The 25,581-nt window shown below is 38.3% G+C and overlaps 1 protein-coding gene across 5 annotated transcripts in view; it reads left to right on the top strand.

Moving 5' to 3' along the window:
• Window positions 1-25,581, top strand: part of tenm2 (teneurin transmembrane protein 2) — a 253,742-nt gene that overhangs the window by 44,643 nt on the left and 183,518 nt on the right. For 4 of the 5 annotated variants that reach the window (XM_037977338.1, XM_017419733.3, XM_037977341.1 and 1 more), the window contains exon 2: window positions 21,841-22,183. In XM_037977338.1, the coding sequence (XP_037833266.1) occupies window positions 21,958-22,183 (226 nt within the window). In that variant the 5' untranslated portion in view covers window positions 21,841-21,957. Of the gene's footprint in view, window positions 1-21,840; window positions 22,184-25,581 lie in introns of those variants that run through there. The other variant, XM_037977340.1, reaches the window with a different exon arrangement.

Raw genomic sequence — 25,581 nt, 5'->3', positions numbered from 1 at the left:
ATGATGACCAGTGTGTGAATTATACAGTGACGATTGGGTGGTGGTGGTGGTGGAGGACTCATTTTGTCATGATGGGTTCAGTATTTAACAAGCCCACATGCAGAACACAAGACAAGAGAGGTAGGATCAGTGTAAAATGATTTAATAATGATCACACAACAATCAGCGAGAATCAGGATGATCTGGTCCAGGGGAAAAGACAGTGACGGCAACAGTGGTTCGCTATGAGGAAAGAGCAGAGTGGTGAGTTCAGGGTTCGTGGGAAAAAAGGAAATCTTTTTGGAAACAACAGGCTGATCTTACTTGTGGCAGATGAACGGAGTCTTGGAGGGGAAACAATGTATGTCCGGGGTCTCGGTTCTTGGTGGGTCCAGGGACAACGGAGGAGTGCGGCGGGGAGCGGACAGGTAGGCTCGGGTGCAGCGAAGAAACGGAGGAGTGGTACGGCCTCCAGCCGTGGGGTCCAGGAAACAATTGCAAAACAACGGAGAGGTGAGTCTGGGAACTCGGGCAACCTGTGGGTACTTTCCACGGCGTCACGAGGATGGTTCTTAAACCAGGAATCCAACCGGGATCTCATCAAAGGATCACCTAAAGGGCAACGGAGCAAACAAAGATAATTACTAGAATGTTGAAGGACAACTAGAAACACAGAGACGGGCTCAGGGGGCTCAGAGGTACCGTGACTGGCAAACACTCAGGCGACGCTGGACTGGTGGCCAACTCCTTAAGTCTGCGCTGCTGATGAAGATGATGACGAACAGCTGTGGCCGATAATGCACCGCACTCCTACCGGAACCTGTCGCCATCTGGTGGTAAAAGGTGATAAGGGCGCACAGAATTCCCACCACGCAGCCAGAACCCCGGAACATAACACATTTAGACTCATTAAAGGCAGAAAACAGAAAAATTTGATCAGATATATCTAAATTTTGTCAGCTATTCTTTTGACAATAGCACAACAGAAAAAAACAACCGGATAAAACATAAATCACCCTAATTTTTATGGCCTATAGATTTTTTGGTGTTTGCTCAAAGCACAAAAATTAAAAGAATTAGAGGTTTGAAATTCTAGATATTTGGTGCTACTTGAGCATTTTGAAACATTTGTCTATTGTGGCATAGGCTATAGGGGAGACACTGTTCAACAATAGCACAGACCATCCCTTTCTCCCCCTTAATTCGAACCATGAGGATGACACTGAATGCTTTGTTTTGCTGTAACTAATGGTCACCAGGATTTTTTTTTTTGACTGCAGTGTTTGCATGTGAGACATGGATGGATTTAGTGGGCAGATGTGTCTGAAGTCTGGAGCAAATGGAGTGAGAAGCCGAGCAGCTGGCAGAGGACAAGGCTGTAGTGAAGAAACTGGGAAATTCACATGCATGCACTCCCACGTGCACAAGTGGCAATGAATTGAGGTGGTGGTGCACACAAGAAGTGACACGACTCCCACCAGTTCACCACCAGATGTCGTGTATTTGTGTGTGTGTGTGCTTGTGTGTGTGTGTGTGTGTGTCATATGAGAGACAACCCTACTGCAACCCAGGCTAACTTCATTTCTCCTGCCTTGTCACCTCCGTGTCATCGTCTGTCATCGGTTCGGTAAATTAGAGTTTCATTGCAGCAAGTGTTTCCCAGGAATTTGTCTCGGATGTTGTCATATCTCTTAATGGAGCTGAAGTTGTGAAAGTTGGCAGTTGGGATTTTTATAGATTTATGAGTGCTGCTGCAGCCAGAGGGAAACACATCAGAAAACCGTGCAACTCAGAGAGGGCAGTTTAGGGAGGGCAAAGAGATGGTGTCTATATTTTATCTGTCAATGGTTGTCTAGAGGGGAAACAGCATTTCTTTTTTTTTTCTTTTTTTTTGGTGGGGTGGGTGGTTTTACTGAAGTATATCAGCATCATTTATCCCGTTTTAAATCACAGCATCAGTGACGCTGACCCGCTCTCTCATTTTGTTCTTTATTTCCCTATTTCCCTCTCCCTTTTTCCTCTTCCAAATTAGACGACTCTATTGGATTTTTAGTCCATCGCAAATGAATTGAGCTGTGGCGCTCGTGTCAAAACGAGCCCAGTCGATTGCCTAAATGTAACTATGCACAGTTATTGTGACTGCAGTGCAAGCCATTTGCAGGAAGCCTAAACATTATAAACAAATAAAGCAGCCGTATTGCCTGCAGGCTTTTGGTTAGGAATGCACTGCAGTGTCTGGTGAATGAGCAGCCAGCGTGAAATCCAATATAGGCTTTTGTGTGGAGGAGGAGGGAGAACACTCCACTCCAATCTTCATCAATAAAGCTCTATACAAGGCTGCTGTGGCTATTGCCACCAAAATATGTCCACTGTTATTTTAACCACTCCATGCCACATCTGATGCTGCAAACACCAACACTACCTGATAGCTATTTTGCTGCCACACAGAGAATTAAAGGATAGCATTTATGGAAGGAATGCATATCGTCCACCACCTTTCATGCCAGAGTTATAGCATTTTTGGTCAAATCCTCAAAATAACATTATGCACGATCTCATGCAATACCACAACATGTCAAACTCAGAGTATATGTTGCGAATGATGCACGTGTACTACCACATCAAATTTTTGTTCAGTATCAGTAAAATTAACTGAAATGTAGCCATTTTGTGTTGGTTAATGTTGATTAGCTGGAGTGGCCCTCTTGAATTAGATTGATTTCAAAAGATAATCAGTTAAATATATGTATAAAGTTCCATCAAAATCTGTCCAGAGGTTTCTGATATTTTTTTGTTAACAGACAAACAGGGTTGACTCCAACAGTAAGCGCTAGGATTTTAAACAAAAGATCTTACACACGTAGTGCTCAGCATATGTGTCGACTGTCTTTCAGCTACTACCACACCATATTTTAGCCCAATATCTATAAAACGCATACATCCAATGATTCATTACTGAAAGTTTCATTAAAAGACATCTAGTGGTTCGTGAGATTTTTTGGGTAGCAGACAAACACACACATACGCAAGCAAAAGCATAATTGTCTGCTTTTACTTTATGGCAGCAGGCAATAAAAAAAGGGTCAGGTATAATATTTTCTACAAAAATATAAAACATCAGACTCATCAGAGCAAGGAACTCAGATGGGTCTTAAATGTGTCTTCAGATGTCCTATGGATCAAAAAATATGTCCCCCATGCATACTGCTGATTTCAAGCATTTCTTGCCATCTTACGGAGTTTAATTTTACAGCATAGTTTTAGCCTCACTTCAGCAGCAGCCTACAGAGCATTTCCCATAAACACTGGCCTCTAAAGTGCTGATGTAGGCGGAAGATAAAAAGGGCAAGTTTTCCCACTGCTTTTGCTTATCATAAAGGTCTAATGCAATCACAACCACCACCAAATCAAGGATTGCCAGTGTCGTTTCAGTGGCTGCAGAAGGTGTTATTAACGACTCAAATTAGTATAATTAGTATGTTAGACCAAAAAAAAAGAAGAAAAAGAAATCACCTTGATCATTATAGATGGGGGTCTCGCATGACTTTGAGCAGACTTTGTTCTCTTCTATCTAGCCCTCTGTTGCTCTGTCCTAATGGTTTAGTGTTGTACAGGAGCAGAGAGGGATAAATCACCAGGGGTCTGCTTGCTGCAAGACATGCACACCCAGGGGACTCCTTTCTCTTTGCCGATTTGCTAGAAAGAAAAAAAAAACTTTGGTAACCATGGAAACCTCTTTATCACCAGCAGTTATTGGGACATTGACCCAGAGCGAGGGCTGGGGCTAAGTGTGATGACCTCACACCATTCGTTGTGAGGTGTTTTTTCTCTGACTGCGCCCCTGTTTCTGGGGAGATGTGTTCCCTGAGACCACAGACACACACACAAATATACATTTCCAAAGCATTTTTGTGTTGGTTTTTTTGCCTCAAGGTCCCTGGTGGGACTTTTTTCTTTCTGTGGATAAAAGTGGCTGCATGCATTTAAAGGTTTGTGATCAGAGATCAGGGACCCGGTTACAGGAAAGTCTTTGGAAATTCTTGTCATAATCAACCATCCTTTTTATCTCCAGCCACCGCAATAATGTTTTTGCAGATGTCTGTGTGCGTGAGCCTCTGTGTGTGTGTTCGTTTGTCTATGCCATTACCAAAATATCTCATGAATCACAGAACAGATTTTAATTAAAGTTTCAGAACTTAATTATTGGATGATCATCTTCATCTAATTGACCTTTGGAGTCAATCCAATTCAAGATGGCTGCCACAGCAAAATGATCTTAGCAAACACAAAAATTGTCTATAACTCAGTCAGTTTGACAGACATTGAGCTAAAGTTTGGTATGGCAGAAGATGACAGTCTTTAACAACACATACTCCAAACACTAAGAGATCATGTTGGAAATGGCAGCATAGCAAGAGAGTGTGCCTACTGTTGTTTTCAAGATTTGACCAAAACATCTACAAATCCTTAATTTCTCAACATAAGATCTTCATGTGAAAGGGGGCAGGTGATATGCATTCCTACAAGGAATGTCTTTTTAATCTCTTTGAACTGCTCTGACTGACAGACGTTATCCAAAAACATACATTTCAATGGCATCACCCCCCTACACACACGCACAATCCTAGATAACCCTTCAAACAGCCACACATTAATTACCACAACCCCCCCTCTGCCCCGTCACCACAAACACTATCCATCTTGACAAGTCATTTATTCTTATTTTCTATTGCAATGACTTATTTGCCATAATAGAGGAGACACAAACTTGCCAATTGAATGTGATAGCTCATTTGTTTCTGTCATGCCAAAGTGGGACATTTCATGAATTGAGATTTTAAAGAATCACTAGTCTGTTGCATAACAGATTATGTAACTTGTCTACCCCTTTGGGTTAATGTTGATCTCATTATTTGTGGTGGACACATTTTTCTCAATATATTTTAATATAAAAAAGATATTTGGAATGTTTTTTTTTTTCTTCTTCTATTTTATCATCCAGAGTTGAAAGGTGAAGGTGGACAATTATGTTTTTTTCTATGTCTGTGAGTTTGAGTGTGTTTATTTTTCTGTAACATTAGCAAAATATCTCATAAACCAGCAGACTGATTTTAATTAAACTAGTAATCACTAAATGTGCATTTACAACTGATTAATCATTGGCGTCAACTTCATGCAAGATAGACATTAGACAGCTAAAAAGTGCAACAATGTCTATAACTCAGACAATTTTACAATACTGAGCTAAAACTTGGTGTGTCTGTATCTGAGAGTCATTCTCAAATCATACTTTAAGTGCGAACTGATCTCATAAGAATAGGTTTTTTTTTTAATTTTGTCATTAACTATTAGAATCAGTTGTGTTTGTCTGTTAGCAAAATATCTCATGAACCAGTAGATAGATTTTAACAAAAGTCTCAGAAAGTAAGTACATCTACAAATGAATAATGTTTGGATTAAATTTAATTTAAGGTGGCTGCTACTGCCAAATTATATAAGAAAACACAAAAATTGCTATAACCCAGTCAGTTTTACATTTATTGAGTTAAAGTTTGGCATGGTAGTAGCTGAAAGTCATCCTCACAATATTGCATGATTTTGTGCTTTACATAATTTACAAGATATGAACCAAATGACTGACAATTTTCAGCATAATACTTACATATTACTTTCACACTCTGACATGAAAGGCGGTGTGTAGTGTCCTTCAAGAAATGCTAGGCATTTAATTGTAAAAATGTTTTCACAGACTTTTCTCTGTGATATATTGTTTCTGAAGAGGTAGCTGTAATAAAAACGTGTGAAGCTCCTCGATGCCATAATCTTGCTCAGTGTGAAGTGCCTTTGATTTAACTCCAACTGCTGCATTAATTTCATTCATTCATCTATTTCTCTCTGTTCGGCAGACATTATGGATACAGCTGATTCATAATGTATCTTCATGACATAGCTTTGGCTCTTTTTTATTTATTTTGTCCAGCTCTAATGCAAAGTGGCCTTTGCAAATGCCTTGCAGTCTCCCCCTCTTACCCCTCATTTCACTTCTTCTGTGTGCCTTTCCAGCCACATCCTCTCTAATGAAGCTAAATCTAGCATGCTAAATGGGACCAGTCAGCTATGTCATTGGTGGTGAAGCAGGCCAGAGCTGTCTTCTATTGGCCCCCAAAGGCACAAACACTCCAAGACGACGAGTTGGTACCATTAGAAGCATTCACCGTACACACAAGTAATATGGACCCACGCAAGCAAAAACTTATTGGTAATATCAGCGCTGTGCATGCACCCAGATTACTGATGCACCCACGTGTGGGCTGTCGAGAGCAGATAAAGTAACAGAGTCGAACCGTGCACGCAAAAGTGTAACTGTAGTTCCAGCCGAGAGCGGTGCTGTAGCAGAGATCGAGAGTGGAGAGACGCGCTCGGCGGGAGACCAGCCTGTCGATTGCTGCGCTCTCGGCTTTAAAGTTCTCAGCTTTGGGATTTTGTATAGAATCTAATGGCTTTGGAGTGTGAGTGCACCCAGTAACACGAGTGGGAAAGCACCATAATATCACACCCTACACGACAATCCGAAAAGCACACACGCTTATAAGTATGTGCGCGGGGACACGTGCACACACAACGTGTCAAATCTCCTCGTGAAGTCCAATATATCCCTGACAAAGCCATTAAAGGTGCTTCATACAATAGGCTCTTACAGAGCACAGAGAGAGGGTAGGGAGAACAGAACGCACTGAGAGAGAACGAAAGGAGAGCCGTGTGTTTGGTAAGTGCTGAAAGTTAAAACTCATTCTGCTAATGTAGAGTGTTATGACCAGATTTATTTGGATGACGGGTTCTGTATTTGCTCATTAAGTGATTTAAATTTAAGCCAATCTAAGCAGCGACACATGCATTTGATGTAAAGGGTCCTCAAGAGTTAGTCAACACAAAAACATTCTTTTTTTATGTGTGTGATAAGCAGTTTTCATTGTTGAGTAACATATACGCCCTGGACTTTGCACCTCTTTTTGTGAATGACATCTCACTGCTGACTCACCTGCTTCTGCTGCCACAGGAAATCTGATCAACACTCCAACACCCTTCACTTAAACTGACAGAGAAGAACGAAACTTTTACATAACACAGGCAGCGCAACTGTAATGAATTAAAGGCCTAGCATTCATTGAAGGAATGCATTGACTGCAGCTGAGATTGTCTTATGTTGAGAAACGAGCTGTAGTTGATCAAATTTTGAAAATGATGCTGTGCACAGTCTGATGCGATATGACAAGATGTGACCCTCAGGGTATGTGTTTTCTCAGCTACTACCAGATCAACTTGTAGCTCAATATCTGTAAAACTAATGTTGATTAGCTGTGTCTGCCAACTTGGATTGACTCAGAAAGTTAATTTCTTGTAGATAGACATCTAACGATGACTTTCTAGTAAAAATTATCCAGCTGTTCATAAGATATTTTGCTAACAGATGAACAGGGTTGTCGTCCATAGTTAATGTAAAAGTTTTCGGCAAAGATCTGGTGTAATGAGTAGCACTTGGAGAATGTGTTGTTAATGACTTTCAGCTACAACCACACCAGTCTTAGTACACTACTTATAAAGTTGACTGAATTATAGCCACTTTTGTGTTTTCTAAGCTCAGAGGGTTGTGGCAGCCTTCCTAAATTGTGTTAATTCCAAAAATTATGAAAAAAATATATAATATAATTCCTGAAATTTAATTAAAATCCATCCAGTGGCTCATGAGATATTTTGCTAACAGACAGAAAGAGCTAAATTCAAATAGTTAATGGCAATTTCTTTTTAAAACAGTTATTTAAATCATGTAGTGCTCAGAGTGTTTCTTGAAGATGAGTGACTACCATACCAAAATGGAGGTGGATATCTCTGAAACTGACTGAATGATAAACATTTGCCTTTTTAAGGTCAGGTGGCTTTGGCAACCATCTTGAATCTGGTTGACTTTAAAGGTTAATCTGTTGTAGATATACATTTAATGATTTTTTTTTTTTGCAAGTTGTATTAAACACGTCCAGTGGTTCATGAGATAAACTGGTAACAGACAGACACAGACAAAAGCATAACTGTCCGCCTTCACTGTTCGGCAATAACTAAGTATAAAAACAGCACACAGCTACCTAACATGTTTAAACTTTGAGTCTCTCCTCTAAAGATTACAAAAACTTTTGATGCCTTGGTCTTAATAATTTATTGAAAGCCTCTCATTTTCTCCTAAAACTTCCGACCAACCCTATTACTTCCCATAGGCAGGGTTCTAAAAAACAAACAGACTCTAAACTCTGGGTTCGTTTGATGAATAGACTTAGGTTACCTGAAAAGAAACAGGCACACACTGCGACTTTCACTATCACCTAATATGATGTCAGTGAATTCAACCATAGAAGCTTACTGTTTGGCACTTTCACTGTCTGTCGATGCATTCAGGACTGGAAAGGAAATGAGGCAAAAATGTAATGATGTAATTCACTGAGAGAGTTAGAATAACACTGTAAATCTGATGTAATCTTCTTTCTCTTGAAAACTGTCCTTGAAGTTGAGTTTGAAAACTAACCACTATTGGTAATTCATTTAAATAAGAAAGAAAAACAAACACATGATGCAATTTTATGGATGGTTAGAAAAGAAAAAAAAGGCAGAAAGTTATTCATCTATCGTGGTCAGTCAATTCAAGTCAAGATACCTGACAAGTTTAAATTCATCTGCTGAATTTGCTGGTGCAGTTTAGCCAAAACACTTTGCATGAACTCAGAACACACTACAGCGTTACATGTTCTGTAGTACAAAGTTATTCATTTATAATTCTCTTTATTTACAGGAAACACCACAAAGCATCTGATTCTGTTGTTGCAAGGAAGACATAAATGTTCTTGCTGTATCCTTGGTGACAGGTGCACATGTATCTAACCTTTAACTTGATACTTAAAAAGTCTTTGACAAGCTTAAAAAAATACTGATTGAAGATTTTCTGATAGGCCTACGCAACTTTAATTATTTGCATTGGACTTTTTTTATCAGCACTGTAGAATGGAAATGTCAACTAGTCTATATAACATAAGAAACGTATAAAACATACAAATTAAATACATGGTTCCAATGTGACCTTTAAATTAAAGTTTTACTTAAAGGGATAATTCAGATCTTTTGTAGCTGGATTCTGTGGAAAAGTTTTGAACAAATATTATCATACCTTTTGTTGGGAGTTTCTCAAGCAACATCATTTAGGAAGAATCTTTAAAGCTTTTTATCATTTTATAGAAAATATCCTAAAATGTTAAATAGTGGTTCATATAAACTCTTTTATAAACCTATTATTATATTCCCTCCAGTTTTGCATTACATAGGTATTTACATAGAATTTAGGGTGGGTTTTTTTTTTGTTGTTTTGGTTTTTTTGCAAGTACAAACACTAATAGGAGCAGCAGCTAACTATAACACTTTGAGGGCACCCTGGCAGGAATATCACAATACGGCATTTCTGCTAGAACAACCGTGTAATGTAAAATTTACAGTAATGTAAATGCGCTGGCATGAGCTGATACAAAAATTTGGACTTTGAAGTTCTTTTATGACTACAGCAATCTATTTTGATCTGAAGCCATTTAAAGAACTATATTCAACCGATAAGATATTAACTGTTCAAAACGTTTTGACCAAATCCCATTTCAACGGATCTGAATTATCCCTTTAACACATTTTTTTTTTAGTACTCTGACATACAGTTCAGCTGATTTTGTTTCTGATATCTTACATTTTCTCACAGCTAAAGATCTACATTGGAAGTTATTAATTCAATACTGACCTAAAAGGGGCAATTTTTGGTCCAGATTAAAATCCACGATAGATCAATTAGCAATAAATGAAGACACAGAACTTGTTACTTCTGACAACATGATTAGGCTGTAAATGCATTTTACTGACTGACATTTAACATTAATTCTTTTTAGCTGTTTCAGAATGTAACATTTGTTTAACACCAATCAATAACCCTGAGTTTCATTACATTATCAGTGGTATTGAACAATGTAATGACATTAAGTACAAAGAATCTGATCTTGTTAAAAATGTGATCTGAATCACATTTAGGACCTATGCTTTAAATTCAGTTTATTTTTATTCCAACTTCATGTGAGTTTTATGTGTTTGTGTGGGTTTCTTTATTTTATATTCTGTTATCAGTTCATAGAAAAACCTTCAACCTTGAGAAATTGTTTGGCACTTCATGTTTCATCCTATTTATTACAAGAACTTTTAAATGCTTGTGATGCTCTGTTTAACTAGCACTTTTTCAGGTTTCATGGTTGCTTTCTAATTCAGGTTTAAAGTCAGGTTTTGTAATTTGGGAACCAAAGAGAAAAAAAAAAAACCTTGAAAACAAACATCTTGTATGTCAGTCAGGCTTTGTGTATTTGCTTGACATTCCTTTAACTTTTATTTGAAATTCTTCTTATATTATATTTTCCCATCCTATAAAAATCGTCTTTTTAAAATATGTGGGCCAAATTAACCAGTTCTGTTCAAATTTAACTAATGAATCACTGCAGCAGATTTGCTGCCCATTTGAGTTGATGAGGATCCCCATATAAGGCTGATAATCTGGTTTCCTCCCTGCTCACCCCCCTATTTGACATTTCAGCCTGAGGAAATGAATCTTCTCTGGCATTTATTCACTGCTCCAGGGTTGCACAGCCCTATAGCTGCTGTCATTTACACTTTTTAAAATGTGTCTTGCTGCTACATTTTTCTGTTTACTTAAACAATCACTGACTTTTCTCTAAAGAGACAGGATGACAGGAAGAAGAAAAAAAATTGCTACTATGTGCTTGAACATTTCACCTCTGCGCAGAGTTTTGGCATGCGTGTGCACGCGCATACACAAAAGGCAATGCATGTTGTACAGTAAAAAGCCAGCCAAGGCCTCCAGTGTGTCACCTCTGTCATAGTGTTAATTAGACATTGTCACCGTCTGTCCCCTGTGACATTTATTGCACATTTGAATATTTTACCCAGACAGATGGTAAGAATGTCAAGGCGTGACACTGAGTTATTAAGCCCTAGCCCTCTTCGTCTGCGACAGAATGCAGGGCTTGTCAGCACTCGATTGTTTTAATAACTCACTGACAGTACGGCGCCAAAGTTTGCCCTGACTCTTTGTGCTGCAGCAAGCTCCTAGGGCACAGGTGAAAAAGGCAGCGCACTTGCGCATGCACGCCATATCAGCTGTGCAGACCAGCATGGGCGAGATTCCACTGAATAAAGATGAGTAGGAATTCCCTTGATGAATAAAAGAACAGGTAGCATGGATTTGTGACCCCTCTGCTGATTTTATCCATCTGTAGACTGCCATGCCTTTCTATTTTACACGACCTTCCTCTACAATTACGTTCTTGTCAGATGCACAGCCGAGCCTGTCTGTGTGACATGACCTCAGACTGAGATAACACTGAGGTTTAATCCTTCCAGCTCACACTTACATACTGTATACAGCTGACTGGAGTATTATAAACATCCAGATCCTTACAAAAAATAAATAAATAAGAAGGCAAATACTACAGAAAGTAAATGTTTAGTCATTCAAATAGAACATTGAATGTTGGTATAAACAATGTTTTCTCCAGTAGAGTCGCAAGAAAAAAAATGCCTTTTGCCCTGTGCTGTGAACATTATTACACTAATACCATAATAAAGGAATGTGCATTAGACTTAGTTAAAAAACATAATAATTATGTAAATGTCTATATTTCAACAAAGTTAGGAGGATTTTAGTATGAAAGTTCTACCAGTGATTATCTTGGTAATAAACTGAAAATCAGTTTTAGTCACATTCACTCAGTCAATGCAGCGTTTCATCTAGAATTTTTATTTGTATTTATTTTATATATTTTTTGGACAAATTATGCATTTATTCCACCACAAAAAAATCTTTCAAGAAAATGTCAAATCCTTAAACAAAGAAGCTATTCATCTGATTAAACACAGTGTGTGATTTTAGAAAACATTACTTCTGCCTCATATAATAACTACAGGTGGTTCCCAAGGATCTACTTTAGGTAATACTGTGTTTAATATTATGGGCTGCATGGTGGTGTACTGGTTAGAGCTGTTGCTTCACAGCAAGAAGATTGGAGGTTCAACACTTGGCTATGGCCTTTCTGTGTGGAGTTTACATGTTCTCCCCTTGCAGGCGTGGGTTTTCACTGACTACCCTGCACAGAAGAGTGGGTAAAGAACACAGATGGATGTATTTATTATTTATACAAAAGCAATAAGTCAGCCAAAATACATGTATATGCTGATAATGCAATCGTTTTAAATGGTGACACTCTCTTTGAATCAAGCAGGACGCTTTTTGATTAATGCAGAATCATTTTTAACAGTTATCAGAATCAGAATAAAAAAACTTTTGATAAATGTTTCTGGGGTGCATCGTGAATTTGGTTAAACTAACATTTTCCTTTATGGTCCATATTTTTGGAGCAATCTTCAAAATGCCATTAACTTTAAGACACTTCACTTGACTCCTACTTTTCAGGGTTTCTTTTGCACCGCAATGAATAAGTTTTAAAACTGTTTCACTTAGTTGTTACTGATAGTGAGTTGTTTTGGTTGGTTCCCTGTTTTTTGATAATGTACTACCATTTAAATTAGACTTTTTTAGTTGTAATGTCTTTGGGTTTTTTTTGTTTTTGTTTTGTTCTGTTTTTTTTTCATAAATTGGTTTTTAGCTCATATTTATGCTGCCGTTTTGTCCAGGAATGGGGCAAAACAATGGGATAAATATGTCATCATTATGTAAATTGTGTAAAACCTTAGAGAATGTATATAATTTTCATTGCCAGTTCCCCAACAGTAAGGAAGTGAAACAAGCTTATGTTAGCATGCTTACATATTGTTATTGTTTAAAAGGATTAGCTAATGGTTTGTTGGTTCCATATGTTATGTCTGGTTAAATGAAAAGTATTTAGAAAGTTTTCTCATCAAAAGCCAAACCAGTGTGTGAAAGTAGCCTGGAAATAAACTGAGCTAACCTCTCAACATTATTACATGCTACATTTGCAAATTAGACCCACTGTTACTAAAGATTACACTGTAAAATTAAAATTAGGAACTGAGTCAACTCAATTTCAGCCCCCCCTTTTTTACACATTATTTCTTCAACATATTGGAAAGAAGCAGAATAAAACTGTGACAAACTGTGAGAGAAACACAGAGAGAAGGAAAGGAGGTTTTCTTGTAAACCTGTTACAGCTTTGGCATCTGACTGAAATGGGCTCTTATGAGTTTTGGGGAGAGCCTCACCGGAGCTGTAAATTTGGAGAATATTTTGTTACAGTGTGCTGCAGGTATGTTGGTCCTTTAATATGGATAAATACTTGACAAATATTGATTTTTTTTTGGCACTTTATTTTGTGTATATACTGTAACAGCCTGTTGCCCCTAAGGTGAACCCCTGGCATTTCTTGCTGGTGAATAAAATAATTCTACTCCTCTGCTGATTTTGCAACACTGTGAGTTCATAAAATGAGCCTGTTTGTTCAATTATTCCAAGTATATCCTCCCTGCTGTAACCATGTCCCATTCCCACAGCTCATTCTCATCTTGTCCGTCATTTCTCCCATGAGTTTTTGAGCTATGTGTAATTACCCAGTTTGTTTGCACTTTGGCTCTAACTGCCTGTCTTGTCGCAGCCAGCTTGTGTTCACAGTATGCATGTACGTGTGTATGTGTGTGTGTGTATGTGAGAGAGGGCTCGCATGCATGTGCCAATCAGTCTTTAGCAAATAGGGGCATGACAGGCAAGAGTATGCAACAGTGCAAGTGTGTTTCTCAGAACATGTGTGCCTTCACCCTGAGCCCACTCCGGCAGACACAGAGAGACAGAGAGAGGGACCTTGTCGTCTCTAATCCCTTTGTTTTGAGTCAGATTAGAGCTTCGTGAGGCGTTTGCGAGGCCTGCAGAATGTGGATTTAGGGATTAGTCTAATAAACAGAGGCTCTGTGGCACTCTGCAGCCCAGTCTGGAGATTACACAGGCACCAAGAGCAGGGAAGAGAAAGGGATGAATTTCTCACATCTCAACAACTTCCTCCCCATATCCTCCGCTCATTCATTTCCATCCTGACAAATGAGGGGATGAGATAGGAAACATAAGGGAGTAAACTGAAGGTGGATGAGATCTGTTCCTAGCTCGTGATCGTGGTGCCAACTTTCGTTCGTCTCAGGCCCCTGCAGGGACTACAGCTGTGAGTCACATAAGCAAACCTCAGGATATGTAACTCTTATATTCTTGTGTGACCTCAACAGTACTTCATAACTACCGTGTTCAAGCTCGCTGATCCCAGGAGATGTTCCCTCATTCAAATGCAATACTCAGCAAAGCACAAATAATGCACAGAAGATGTCTTTCATTTAAACTCAAAGAGGAAAAATCAGAAAAATCCGATCCAGTTTGCTTTCCTGAAAACTTGCTGTCGACAAATGAATGTTTCTTTTTTTCCATTCTATTTCAGCACTCTATAGGAACTTGCATAAGCATTAAACCTAATAGAACTGGTGCAATTACATAGAATACATCTTGTCTTATATTTATAAGTGACCTTATTGTTCTGTGGCACTGCAGATAAAAGGCAGCCTAATTTGTAAAAACTACTACACATTTATTATGTGTTCACTCGCTAATGAGGGTCTAAAAACGAGACTGAGAAATAGGGACAATTTTCTGCACATCAGTGCACTCTGGAGAGTTAATCCTAGAAGCTATGCAATAATCAAACTCTGATATTGTTAGAAACACTAAGAAAAACCGACAGCTTTCTACGTCTTAAGAGCGATATTATTGTTTTTGTTGTCACTATGAAAACAATTTTGGCACTTTAATATCCAAAATCAATCAGGGACATGATTTTGCCAACAAACTGTGACAGAGCCAGTGAGTCTATGACAGATCACATGTAATATGATATATTTTTGGCTCAAAGACATGTTGGAGGTGATTTGGTAAGGTGTGTGGGATGGAGAGAAAGATGAAATGCTTCCTGCCCCTCAGCTCTTGGCTCTCAGGACCTCTTGGATCTAAAATAGAGCACAGTTTCCAGTTGAACTGAAGCCATTCACGCTTCCCTTTAGCCCTCTATTTGTCTTATATTTGTGTGTAAGTACATACATGTATTTTTTTTTTTTGCGTCTTGTGCACGTACTTTTAATGGCACCTGAGATTATGTAATTGGTCTCTTTTGTGATAAAGAACCTCTCAGTCAGAGTCAAACAAAAAAAAACATTTATAGCAAGATTGAGTTCATATTTCAGAAAGAAACAGGTCAGAATGTATTTCTTATAAATGCAGCTACATACAGAAATATTCTTATAAACTTATATATAGTATGAAGACTTTGAATACAGATAGTTAAGGTCTGTGTACAAGCACCACATTCCCTTATCGTGGAAACTTAAAATTATACCTTAGAATTGGTCATTATCCAGTAAAATTTCAAGTAAATAAGAGTTATTTTTGTTGTTATGGGATTTCTTCACTTCTGCGTCAACTCTTACTTTATGTTAGGATCAAAAGATTTACACTTAAAGATGTGATGTCAAGTACATACTGTTCATACAGTTAAAGGGTATCACTAATATTACCGATTTTTTTTTAGCCTGAAGTCAAGAGACACTTTTTTATTATTTGTAATTGACTACAAATCTAAGTAAACGATTTGTTGTTTTCATTTTATTCTCATGCTACTTTTTTGTGCTCAGCTTTTTCCGTGTATATTCTTTGTTTCCCTCAGTCTCTCTGTGTGTACTCTTTGTCTTTGTGAACAAACTGTGTAAACAACTTAATTTGAGCAGCAGCACACAAAAAAAAGCTTTATAGCCACAATTTTGTCATTTCCAATGACAGGGACAGGTTTTCAAGAGGCCACTTTTTTGCTATCCAAATTTCGTTTGAATTGTAAAAGAAAAAAGAAACGTGGGCAGAGCATGAAAGGAGACACCAAATGAGCAAATGAGCAACTTCATCTCCTGTTCACAAAGACTTTTGGAAGAATGGGTGAATTTTCTGATGGAAACACTCCATGCTGTGTTTATCAGGATTTAACTGCCAGTCTTTCTGACTGGTAGTTGTTTCTTGGTGTGAATAAAACTAAATACAATGAGCCAAGTAATGGCTGCAGGCTTGTTTTATACAAGTTAAGGTAACACAGAGTTGAAACCAGATGCCTACATACACTGTCTAAAAAGATACAGACATTTTCTCCTCTGATATCGGAGGTTTTGTGATGGCCACTCCAAAACACTGACTTTGTTGTCCTTAAGCCACTTTGGACCTAATTTGGCAGCATGCTGAGGGTCACTGTCCATTTGAAGACACATTTGTGTCCAAACTTTAACTTCCTGGCTGATGTCTTGAGATGTTGCTTCAACATTTCTACATATTCTTTCCTCACGATGCCACCTATTTTGTGAAGTGCACCAGTCTCTCCTGCAGCAAAATACCCCCACAACATGATGCTGCCACCCCCGTACTTCACAGTTTGAATGGTCTCAGGCTTGCAAGCTTCCCACTTTTTCTTTTAAATTTAACAATAGTGATTATGGCCAAACATTTCAATTTTAGTCTCATCAGACCACATGACATGTCTCCAGAAATGAAAGCCTTTGTCCCTGAGTGCAATTGCAAACTGTAATCTGCCTTTTTTTGTTGGTTTGTTTGTTTGTTTCTGAGTAATGGCTCCTTCCTCGCTGAGTGGCATTTTAGCCTGTGTCAGTACAGGATTGGTTTTACTTTGGATAATGACTCTGACCAGCTTCAGCAGCATCTTCACAAGGTTTTTTTTGCTTTTGTTTTGGGGTTAATATGTACCTTCCACAACAAAACTTGGGAACACAAAACCCATCTCCTTCCTGAGCACTATGATGGCAGCACATTCCCATGATGCTTAAACTTGCATATAATTGATTGAAAAGATGAATGTGGCACCATTAGGCATATGGAACATTATACACCAGAATGAATCAGAGTCGAGGAGGACTATTCTCATCCTGGTGTCTTAACTGATTTCTTTTGATTCTGACATGATGTCACACAAAGCAGTGTGTTTGAGATGTGGCTTAAAATGTAGCCACAACTGTGCCTCCAATGAACTCCAATAAACAACAATTAAATCAAATGTTGTGAACTAACCAGACAAAAGCTTCCAAAGCCATGACATTGTCATCTGGGCTTTCTGAAATTGTTTAAAATCTTAGGTAGCTTAGTATACATAAACTTGTGACTTATTTTTTTTTCCATTTCCCAATATTTAGTCATTTAGCAAAAAAATAAATATGGAATCCTAACTGACCTAAAATAGGAATGGCCGAGTCGGATTTATTGTCAGACAGTGAAAAAAAAGTGTATATTATACAGTGTATGTAAACATCTGATTTCTACTGCAAATATAATAACATGACAAATAGATTTTTTTTAAAGAACATTATTCAAAATTACCAATTTTAATGAAAAAAATTACTGTAGAGCATCCAGTAAATAAAAACAAAAAGCTGAAAAGTAGTCAATTAGCAGAACAAATGTCTACAGTTATTCAGATGCTTAAACCTTCAGCTTTCCTGTGTTTTTCTTTTTTACTTTCAGTGACAATCAGCTGACTTTCGTAAGACAATAACATGTTACAATGAAATGTGATAATGAAAGATGGCATCTCAAGTGTCAGAAATAATAACGTGCAATTTTAATATTTTCTTATGTTTGTCAACCCAAACTACCTGATTAATGAAGAAAAAAGTGGGAAGCAAGATGATCAATTAAATGTGTTAGTTGCAGCAAAAACGCTTCTTCTAAAGTACGTCTTTTACCCTTGAGAAATCTGTTTTCTAGATTTGTTTGGAAAATAATAAGTTGTTGGATTTCAGGGTAAATTATTGCTTGTCTATTATGCCCAAACCTGTTTGTGTATCCTCCTAGTTGGCTGCAGTTAGAGTCATCTGGACGGAAAGCCTCCCACAGTGATATGGCCCTAAACAGCATCCATACTCGCACACTCATGTCGTCTCTGTGCTTATTTGTTTGAAAAATGAGAGCAGTCACTGGATGAAATCTTTGCAGCTAATTGTCATTGGGTGTCTTGCCAATGTAGATGTAACCATTACAAATGCAATGAAATAATATGCAGGAGCCGAGCCCAGTTGATTGCGATCAGCATGTTCCCAGCGCTGGGTGCCTCCGCAGCAGTTTCTTCAGGCGGATTTGAGGCATGATGCAATAAAACACAAAATACCTGAGGCAATTTGAAGCCGTAAATGCACCGATGCACCTGTTTCTGAAAGATGCTGGCATTCCCCACGAGGAGTGTTACTTTGACAGCATTGTTTTTTTGTTTTATTTTTGTTAGCTAGGTATGTGTTGAGAGATTGTTAATATTCTCTAAAATCTAGCTTTGTAAATTTCCAACGCACATATCTGTTCATGCATTTAAAATAATAAATGCTTATTATTCATGTGTTAGTAAAACAAATATGGGGCTCAGAAATCCTTTAAATGGCAGCTTCTGCTTTTAAAGACAAATCTTTTACTTGGTTTCCTTTGATACTTGGATTCTCCTCTTTTAGTGGTTGATTGAGTTGAAAAGGAAACCATCTTGTTTGATGCTCACTAATCCTCTGATGTCATTAACTTCCTATTAACTGGCTTTAATTTGCATTTACAGTGAATTTACATTGAGCCATTTTCCTTTTTTTTCCCCCCTGAAGCTGTTATTTGCATAAAACAGGCCTATTACTGTTTTAAACATCACCCCTGTATTTTTGAAAATGATTTTTTCCATCTTCTCACTCATCCTCCAATTACATTTTTCATTCTGCCAGGATTTCATGGTCACTTCATAGTTGCATGCATGTCTCTCTTTTTTTTCTTTGTCCACCTCTGTTCAGGCCTGTCAAAGAAACACGGCTTATTGCAAGGTCATGCAGGTATTTGTACGGTTTTAGATTCATGTATCCATTTGTCAGCTGAGTTGGTGTGTGTGTTTGTATGAATATGCATATAACTAAGTGGTCAGAATGAGAAAAAGCTAGTGTATCATTATAAATAAATCTACCTCCATGTGGTAATCTGTTGATGCCAGAGTAAATAAGTGGAAAAGGTTTATCAAATGTGCATTTGTAACCAGAATGCTGCATTAAAATTCTGTAGAAATACAACAGGCAGTCTGCAGAAAACCTTGGCCTTGGCAGCACTGAACTATCCAACACCTGAATGCAAGAATTTGATCTGGTGTGATAAAACTTCATTTGTTACACACGAGTAATCTAATTGTGTGAATAATGTGCATTTCATGCCAGAGTTTTAGACCTAGCGTTAAAGACCTAGCATGGTGGTCAGTGCCGCAGTGTTTTTATCCTGAAGCTGCAGGTTCTAGCCCAGGTTGAGGCAGGAAGGGCCTCCGGCATAAAACAATTGCCAAATCTGCTCGCTGTGTCAACCCCTAAAGAAGGGAGCAGCCGAAAGAACAACAACAACATTTAAGGAACACTTATGAAACATAAATTGCATACTAATATTGTGTGACATGACTTTGCCTGTTATTCATGTACTGTTTTACAAAACCAGTCTTGTCTATCAGGTAAGGCTAATGCTGGTCTCTTGGACATATCTAAAATCCATTTTGGTTTGGAACTGTGTGGGGATCAGGTGATTTCCCACTGGCTGTGAAAACCAATTTATTGATTACTGTGTAATCAGTGTATGCCCCCTTCCTAAAGAGATTGTAGTACCTGTGACTTCTGTGAAGGCAGCTACTGAGTCAAAAAATGCTCCTAATGGGAATCTAAAGATTCTTTTGTATCATATCCTATTGTAAAGTTTGGGAGGTTTTAAGTTGTCTATTTATATTTTTATTAAAATAAAAACAGATATATAAAATCTATAAAATGTAAAACAATGTTTTATGATAGATTTTATTACAATTCCTCCTTAATTTTCTTCTAAACTCATTATTGGCCACCTTCAAAACAAGGTGAACTGTTTTATGGCGGTGATGTGCTGACACACGTTGCTATAAATTAGGCATTAATTTGTAAACAATATTGGTAGTGAGGATTTTTTTTTAGTTCACTTTGCAGAGAGCAGAGTAGCTACATTGTTTATGTTGAAGTCATTCAAGAAAGAAAAGCCTGGTTCCCTCCAGCACTGTGCTTGATTCAGAAGAAAAAAAATATTTGTTTAGTTCTGAATGTCTGATAAAACTTTTGGGAGAAGAAAGTAAATAATAACAGCTCGTCTATTATTGAGTATTTATTATTTCCACTAATCCTCTGACACAGTCATAGCTCATCAGCAGCAGCTGCTTTCCTGTTCCACACAATCCCAGTCCCATTGTCTGCAAACCACCAGTCAAAATGTCCCCACATCTCCTGAGTCAGTACCCTGAACTATTTCCTTATCCTCTATTCAAGGTACAAACACATTAAGGTTGAACTCCTAATAGCCTGTGTGATGGATGCCTGAGAATAATGAGCTCTTTATGAGTCTTAATACCTACTGTTAATCAATGGACATAGCAGGGCACTTTTCAGTGCTACCTTCCAAGCATTTTAAAATGAGCACTCATTGAATAGACTGACTCACATTCTGTAACCTGTTTTTTTTCCTCTACTTTTATTCTTCCTGTACTGGATGATGCAATTAGCAGCATAAAGTATTCAAAAATCACTGTTCTTCAGAAAAGCCCTTTTGTACTCGGATATTGGGATGTGCTGTCCAGATTGAGAACAATTGTGATGAAAACACAATGCTAAATTTTAACACAGAGGGTGGACCGGACTTTCCTCTGCCTCAAGTAACAGAACTATGAATGACCTATTTATTGGCATGAACATCACATTCAGACAGCTGCCGGAAGTGGCCCCATCAATTACTGCTGGTTCTTGTATTGTTGTACTTTGAACTTCAGATCTCTTGTGCAATGCATTGCTCAAGGCAGCTTGACTAGCATTGTACTTTATTAAAATTATAACCGGTATAATCTGTGTCCACAAGAGATTAACACAGTGCTGGTGTAGTAGGAGGAATGGACAGATCAGGCATCAAATGAAGAAACAAAGTCATAATAAACACGTTTTTACAAGTGGTTTTATAAGCCATGTCAACTTCAAGCAACACAATATTTTTGTTCCCAATTGAAAGGTATTGTTGTGTGTTTGTTGTGTACAATTTGTGTGTCTGTGTGTAGTCATTTGGGTGTGTTTGATTATCCTTTACAGCCTCTAAGGGAGCCAGATACATTCTCACTCTGATAATGAGGGAGAGACTTTCAAAGCCCTCAAGTCATTTCTCCTCCTCCTCCTTCCTTCCTGTTGCATCCGGCTGTTTTCTTCTTCTTTTGCCCTTTACCTTGCTCTAATCTAGATAATCTGTCTGTTTTGTCATTATCCTGTCAGTCATTTTTGTCTTTTTGTCCACTTTTGTTGTATTCATGCATCATTGGCATCAGCTCAGGTTGACTGGCTCCTGTTTGAGATGCTCTCAGTTTTTATGGAATAGATTTAGATGCTGGATGACTATTTTTCATCAGCACGGTCGATGGCTGACTATCTCTGTGGACCACAGGGCTGGCAGCTCTGTTTCTCCCCACAATAGCCTTACTTAGCCTGCATCAATACTCCGATGTGTTGTATATTTGCCTGGTTGCTCAAATGTCCTTTTGCAGTGCTCACTCTTACCCAACTCTCTCTGTATTTTCTACAGAGTGACTGAGTCACAGCAGAGCTTCTTGTGAATTTTAAACCAACTTTTAAATGTTGTTTCTATCCTCTCCATTTTCCCCTCTCCTTATCTTTCTTTTCCAGGTGACTGAACAAGTGACCAACATTGAGGAGGTCCTTTAGGAGGCCCCTTCATCACCCCTGTCTGCTGTTTCCTCCCTTTCCTCCATCAATCATCTTCAATCATCCCCCAACTTCATCATGGACCTAAAGGACCGTAGGCACCGCTCTCTGACTAGGAGTCGTTGCTCCAAAGAGTCCCAGTACAACACATCTTCCCTTGATGCAGACGAGTGCCGTGTGCCAACACAGAAGTCATACAGCTCCAGTGAGACGCTCAAGGCCTTCGATCATGAGCAGAGGCTTCACTATGGTGGCTGCGTGTCTGACCTGGTACACCATGAGGCTGATGAGTACTCCAGGCAAGGTGCGTTTGTGGGGCAAAACATTTATTTAACAAATATTCAGTTTGATTGAGAGCTTCATTTAATCTGTTTAATAATGAAAAAATTTTGAACAGTTTTAAGTTCACAAAGGACTACCGGTAGTTTATTTATTTTGAATTCGAAGAAACCTTTATAGTGCTGAAATGTCTGTTTATATGTCTGTTCATAGAGCAAACAAGCTTTGAGGCTCAACTCAGGTCCCATAACTCAAACACTCACTAACTCACATATTTTCTGTATCCACTTGGTGATATTTGGGGTCACAGGGTCAGAGAAAGTACACCTCAGGCAGGAGGTGAGGTACACCCTAGACAGCTTTCTAGTCTATTACAGAGCCAATACAGAGCCACACTCGACAAAACAATCATCACACACTCACAATAAAGTCAGTTTAGGCTCTCCAGTTAACCTAACATGCATGGGAGGAAACCATGGTACCTGGAAAAAACTTCAGAACACGTAAGAAATGCAAAATTCCACACAGAATGGTCTCCAACAAGATTTGAACACAGGATGTTCTTGCTGTAAGACAACAGTACCACTTCACAAACAACTGGCCCACTACACAAACAGCTTGCCAAAATGTGAAAAAAGACAGTCTGTTTCTTTAAAAGTTCGTATATTAGATTAGCTCTTTATAAAGGTGTCAAAGAAATAATTAAGAAAATCTATGCAAAACCAAAAACAGAATGTAAAAGACCTAAACCCAGAACTAGAAGGCAGGCTGTGTGTTCCAAAAATGATTTAATTAACTTAAAACAAAACAGAGGATGCTGCAGAAACAAGATCTACTAAACTCAGCAAGAACTATTAAAATTATGTTAAGGGACGTGGACTGACAATGAATTCAGGATTAGATTACGTACCAATGTAGTTTAAAACTCTTCCCATTTCTGTGTTTATATCATTAAGCACATATCTTTTGCCACACACTGAACATCTCTTGATTGTGCAAAAAGATTTTTTTTTCTTTTTTTTTTTTGCTCGGTTTTCTTTTATAACAGCATGAGTGAATTGCAAAATATATAATGTAAATACTGCTTTGCAGAAGAGTGCCAAAGCAGATCTTTAGTACTACGAAAGCTGTCATAATGAACTTTTGTATCCCCCGGTGAGCAAGTTAGCCGATAGGCCGATAGGTCGCTTCTAAAGGGGGTGGGTCAGCGCTCATAGGTGTGTCTTTGGACTGTGCTTGGCTGTGTCTGTGCAAAAACGTGCGTGTGTGTACTTTGCACAGGGACATGAAACAGAAAGTATTGATCCTCGGCTGGTGAAAGGAGTCAGACTCAATGGGATTGATCTCTGCTAAGCTCTGTTTTCTTTGCACGGACACAGACAGGAGAGGAAGCCAGCTCAAAGCAACCCAACTATGTGGATGAGAGTAGAAAAACACCCAGCTCTCAAAAAAAGAAGTGTACTGGTCAAAGAGTCCAAGGTGGTATTTTTTAAAGGAATATTGCCATCATAGCTTGAAAAGATAAACTTGGCACCAAGGTTTGATGTCTCATTGTGTGTGGCTTCAAGAAATTACAAGAAATGGATCAATCTGACAGTGGTTTAGATAGAAAAAAACGACTCAGCAGCACATTCAAAAGGGAGTTTTAAAGAAAGGAATACAACACAAGAACATACTTCTATGGAGGCAAAGGTAAGAGCAGAAAATTGAGGATTGATTGTCAGAATCCATGATAGACTGAAAGTTATTGGTGTGTGCTGCTTGGACACACTCCAGCGCTGCACTGAGCTGACCTCACACCAGGCGATGGCTGGTCGATACCACAGTACTCTCAGCCTATCGGCTTCATCCAAAGCCCAGAGCCACAGATGCATCGTGGGAAGTGTGGCCACAGGAGACCAACAGTGTTGCAGCACCATATGGACTGTGACACTATGAGAGGAGGAGTAGTGCTGGAAGGATGGAGAAAAAGAAAGACTGAGAGGGAGAAGCAGCCGATAGTGTTTTCTTATCTTTCAAGATATTTTTATAAAGAGAACATAGAAGTGTGGTGAGGGATTGAAACAGTGCCTTCTTGTTTAGAAAACTAGAGCCTGAAGCTTAGAGGTAAGCTGGTAAAACATAACTGCAAACAACCAAAACTGGAAATATTAGAGAACAGTTTCAGATCATTTTTCTTTTTCTTTTTTGTTAATTTAAAATGTAACCGATGGTTTGAAGGGAAGTTCTAATGTCTGAAAGGGTCTGCAATATTAGTTTTTAATAGCTGATGGGGCTGTATTAGCAAATTTGATTAACTTTGATTAAATTATAATGAAGATTTTTTTTTATTTTGTACTTGGGTGTTCTTACCATTCTTTTTCAAAAGTTTTAATGTTTAGTTGAAGCTTCTCTCTGACTGTTATTTTGTTTAATAGTTGTCAGTAGTACACGCAAATTCACAATACTGTGGTGTGTTAATGGATGTTTCAACTTGCACTTACAGCAGTTGTTAGATTAATTCATAGTTGAGCATGTGCACTCATAAGTGCCTGTACAACATCACATTTTGTTTCTGAGTTAGGTTCCTTTGAATAGCTAATAATTTAGTTTATTAAAAACTAAAATAGTGACCTTTACAGATGCAGCCAAATTTGTTTGTACCCTTTTGTGAAAGAAAAACCCAGAAAGGTCATAGAAATAACTTTAAACTGACATAAGTAATATTAAGGGGGGAAAATGAATTCAAATGATGAAAATCAGTCATTGCTTTTGAGTGTTGTTTCACCAGAACTATTAAAAATTTAGATAAATAAATAAAATAAAACTGGGCTTCACAGAAAGGATGGTGCCCTTAACTTAAGATTTTGTTGTACATTCTTTTGAGGCAGTCACTGCATTCAATTTTTTTCTGAAACTCTCTCTGAGACTTTTGCACCTGTACACTGGAATTTTCTCCAGACTGCAGGTTTCAGATGTTCAACAGGATTTAGGTTTCATTCTTAGTCTTCAGGGGTGTTTTAGCTGTGTCTTTGACTTTGACTTTGACTTTGACTTTTGGGTCATTTCGGTCATGTGGACCCATGACCTGTGACAGAGACCAAGCTTTCTAACACTAGGCAGCACATTTCACTCAAGAACGCCTTCATAGTCTTGAGATTTAATTGGACCCTGCACAAATTCCAAACAATCTGTGCCAGATGCAGGGAAGCAGCCCCAGAACCGAGCCTCCTCCGTGTTTCACTGTAGGTACAGGGTTCTTTTCTTTGTATGTTTTATTTTTGAGTCTATGATGTCAGTTGCCAAGAAGCTCCAGTTTTGTCTCTTCTGTCCAAAAAAACATTCCCCCAGAAGCCTTAAGGCTTCTCAGTGTGCATTTTGGCAAAATCCAGCCTCGCTTTTTATGATTTGGTGTCTTTCTCAGTTGTCTTCCATTAAGTCCAC

This window comes from Kryptolebias marmoratus, linkage group LG9, assembly GCF_001649575.2.
Source record: "Kryptolebias marmoratus isolate JLee-2015 linkage group LG9, ASM164957v2, whole genome shotgun sequence".
Lineage (NCBI taxonomy): Eukaryota > Metazoa > Chordata > Actinopteri > Cyprinodontiformes > Rivulidae > Kryptolebias > Kryptolebias marmoratus.
This window is presented reverse-complemented; position numbering and strand designations above follow the sequence as displayed.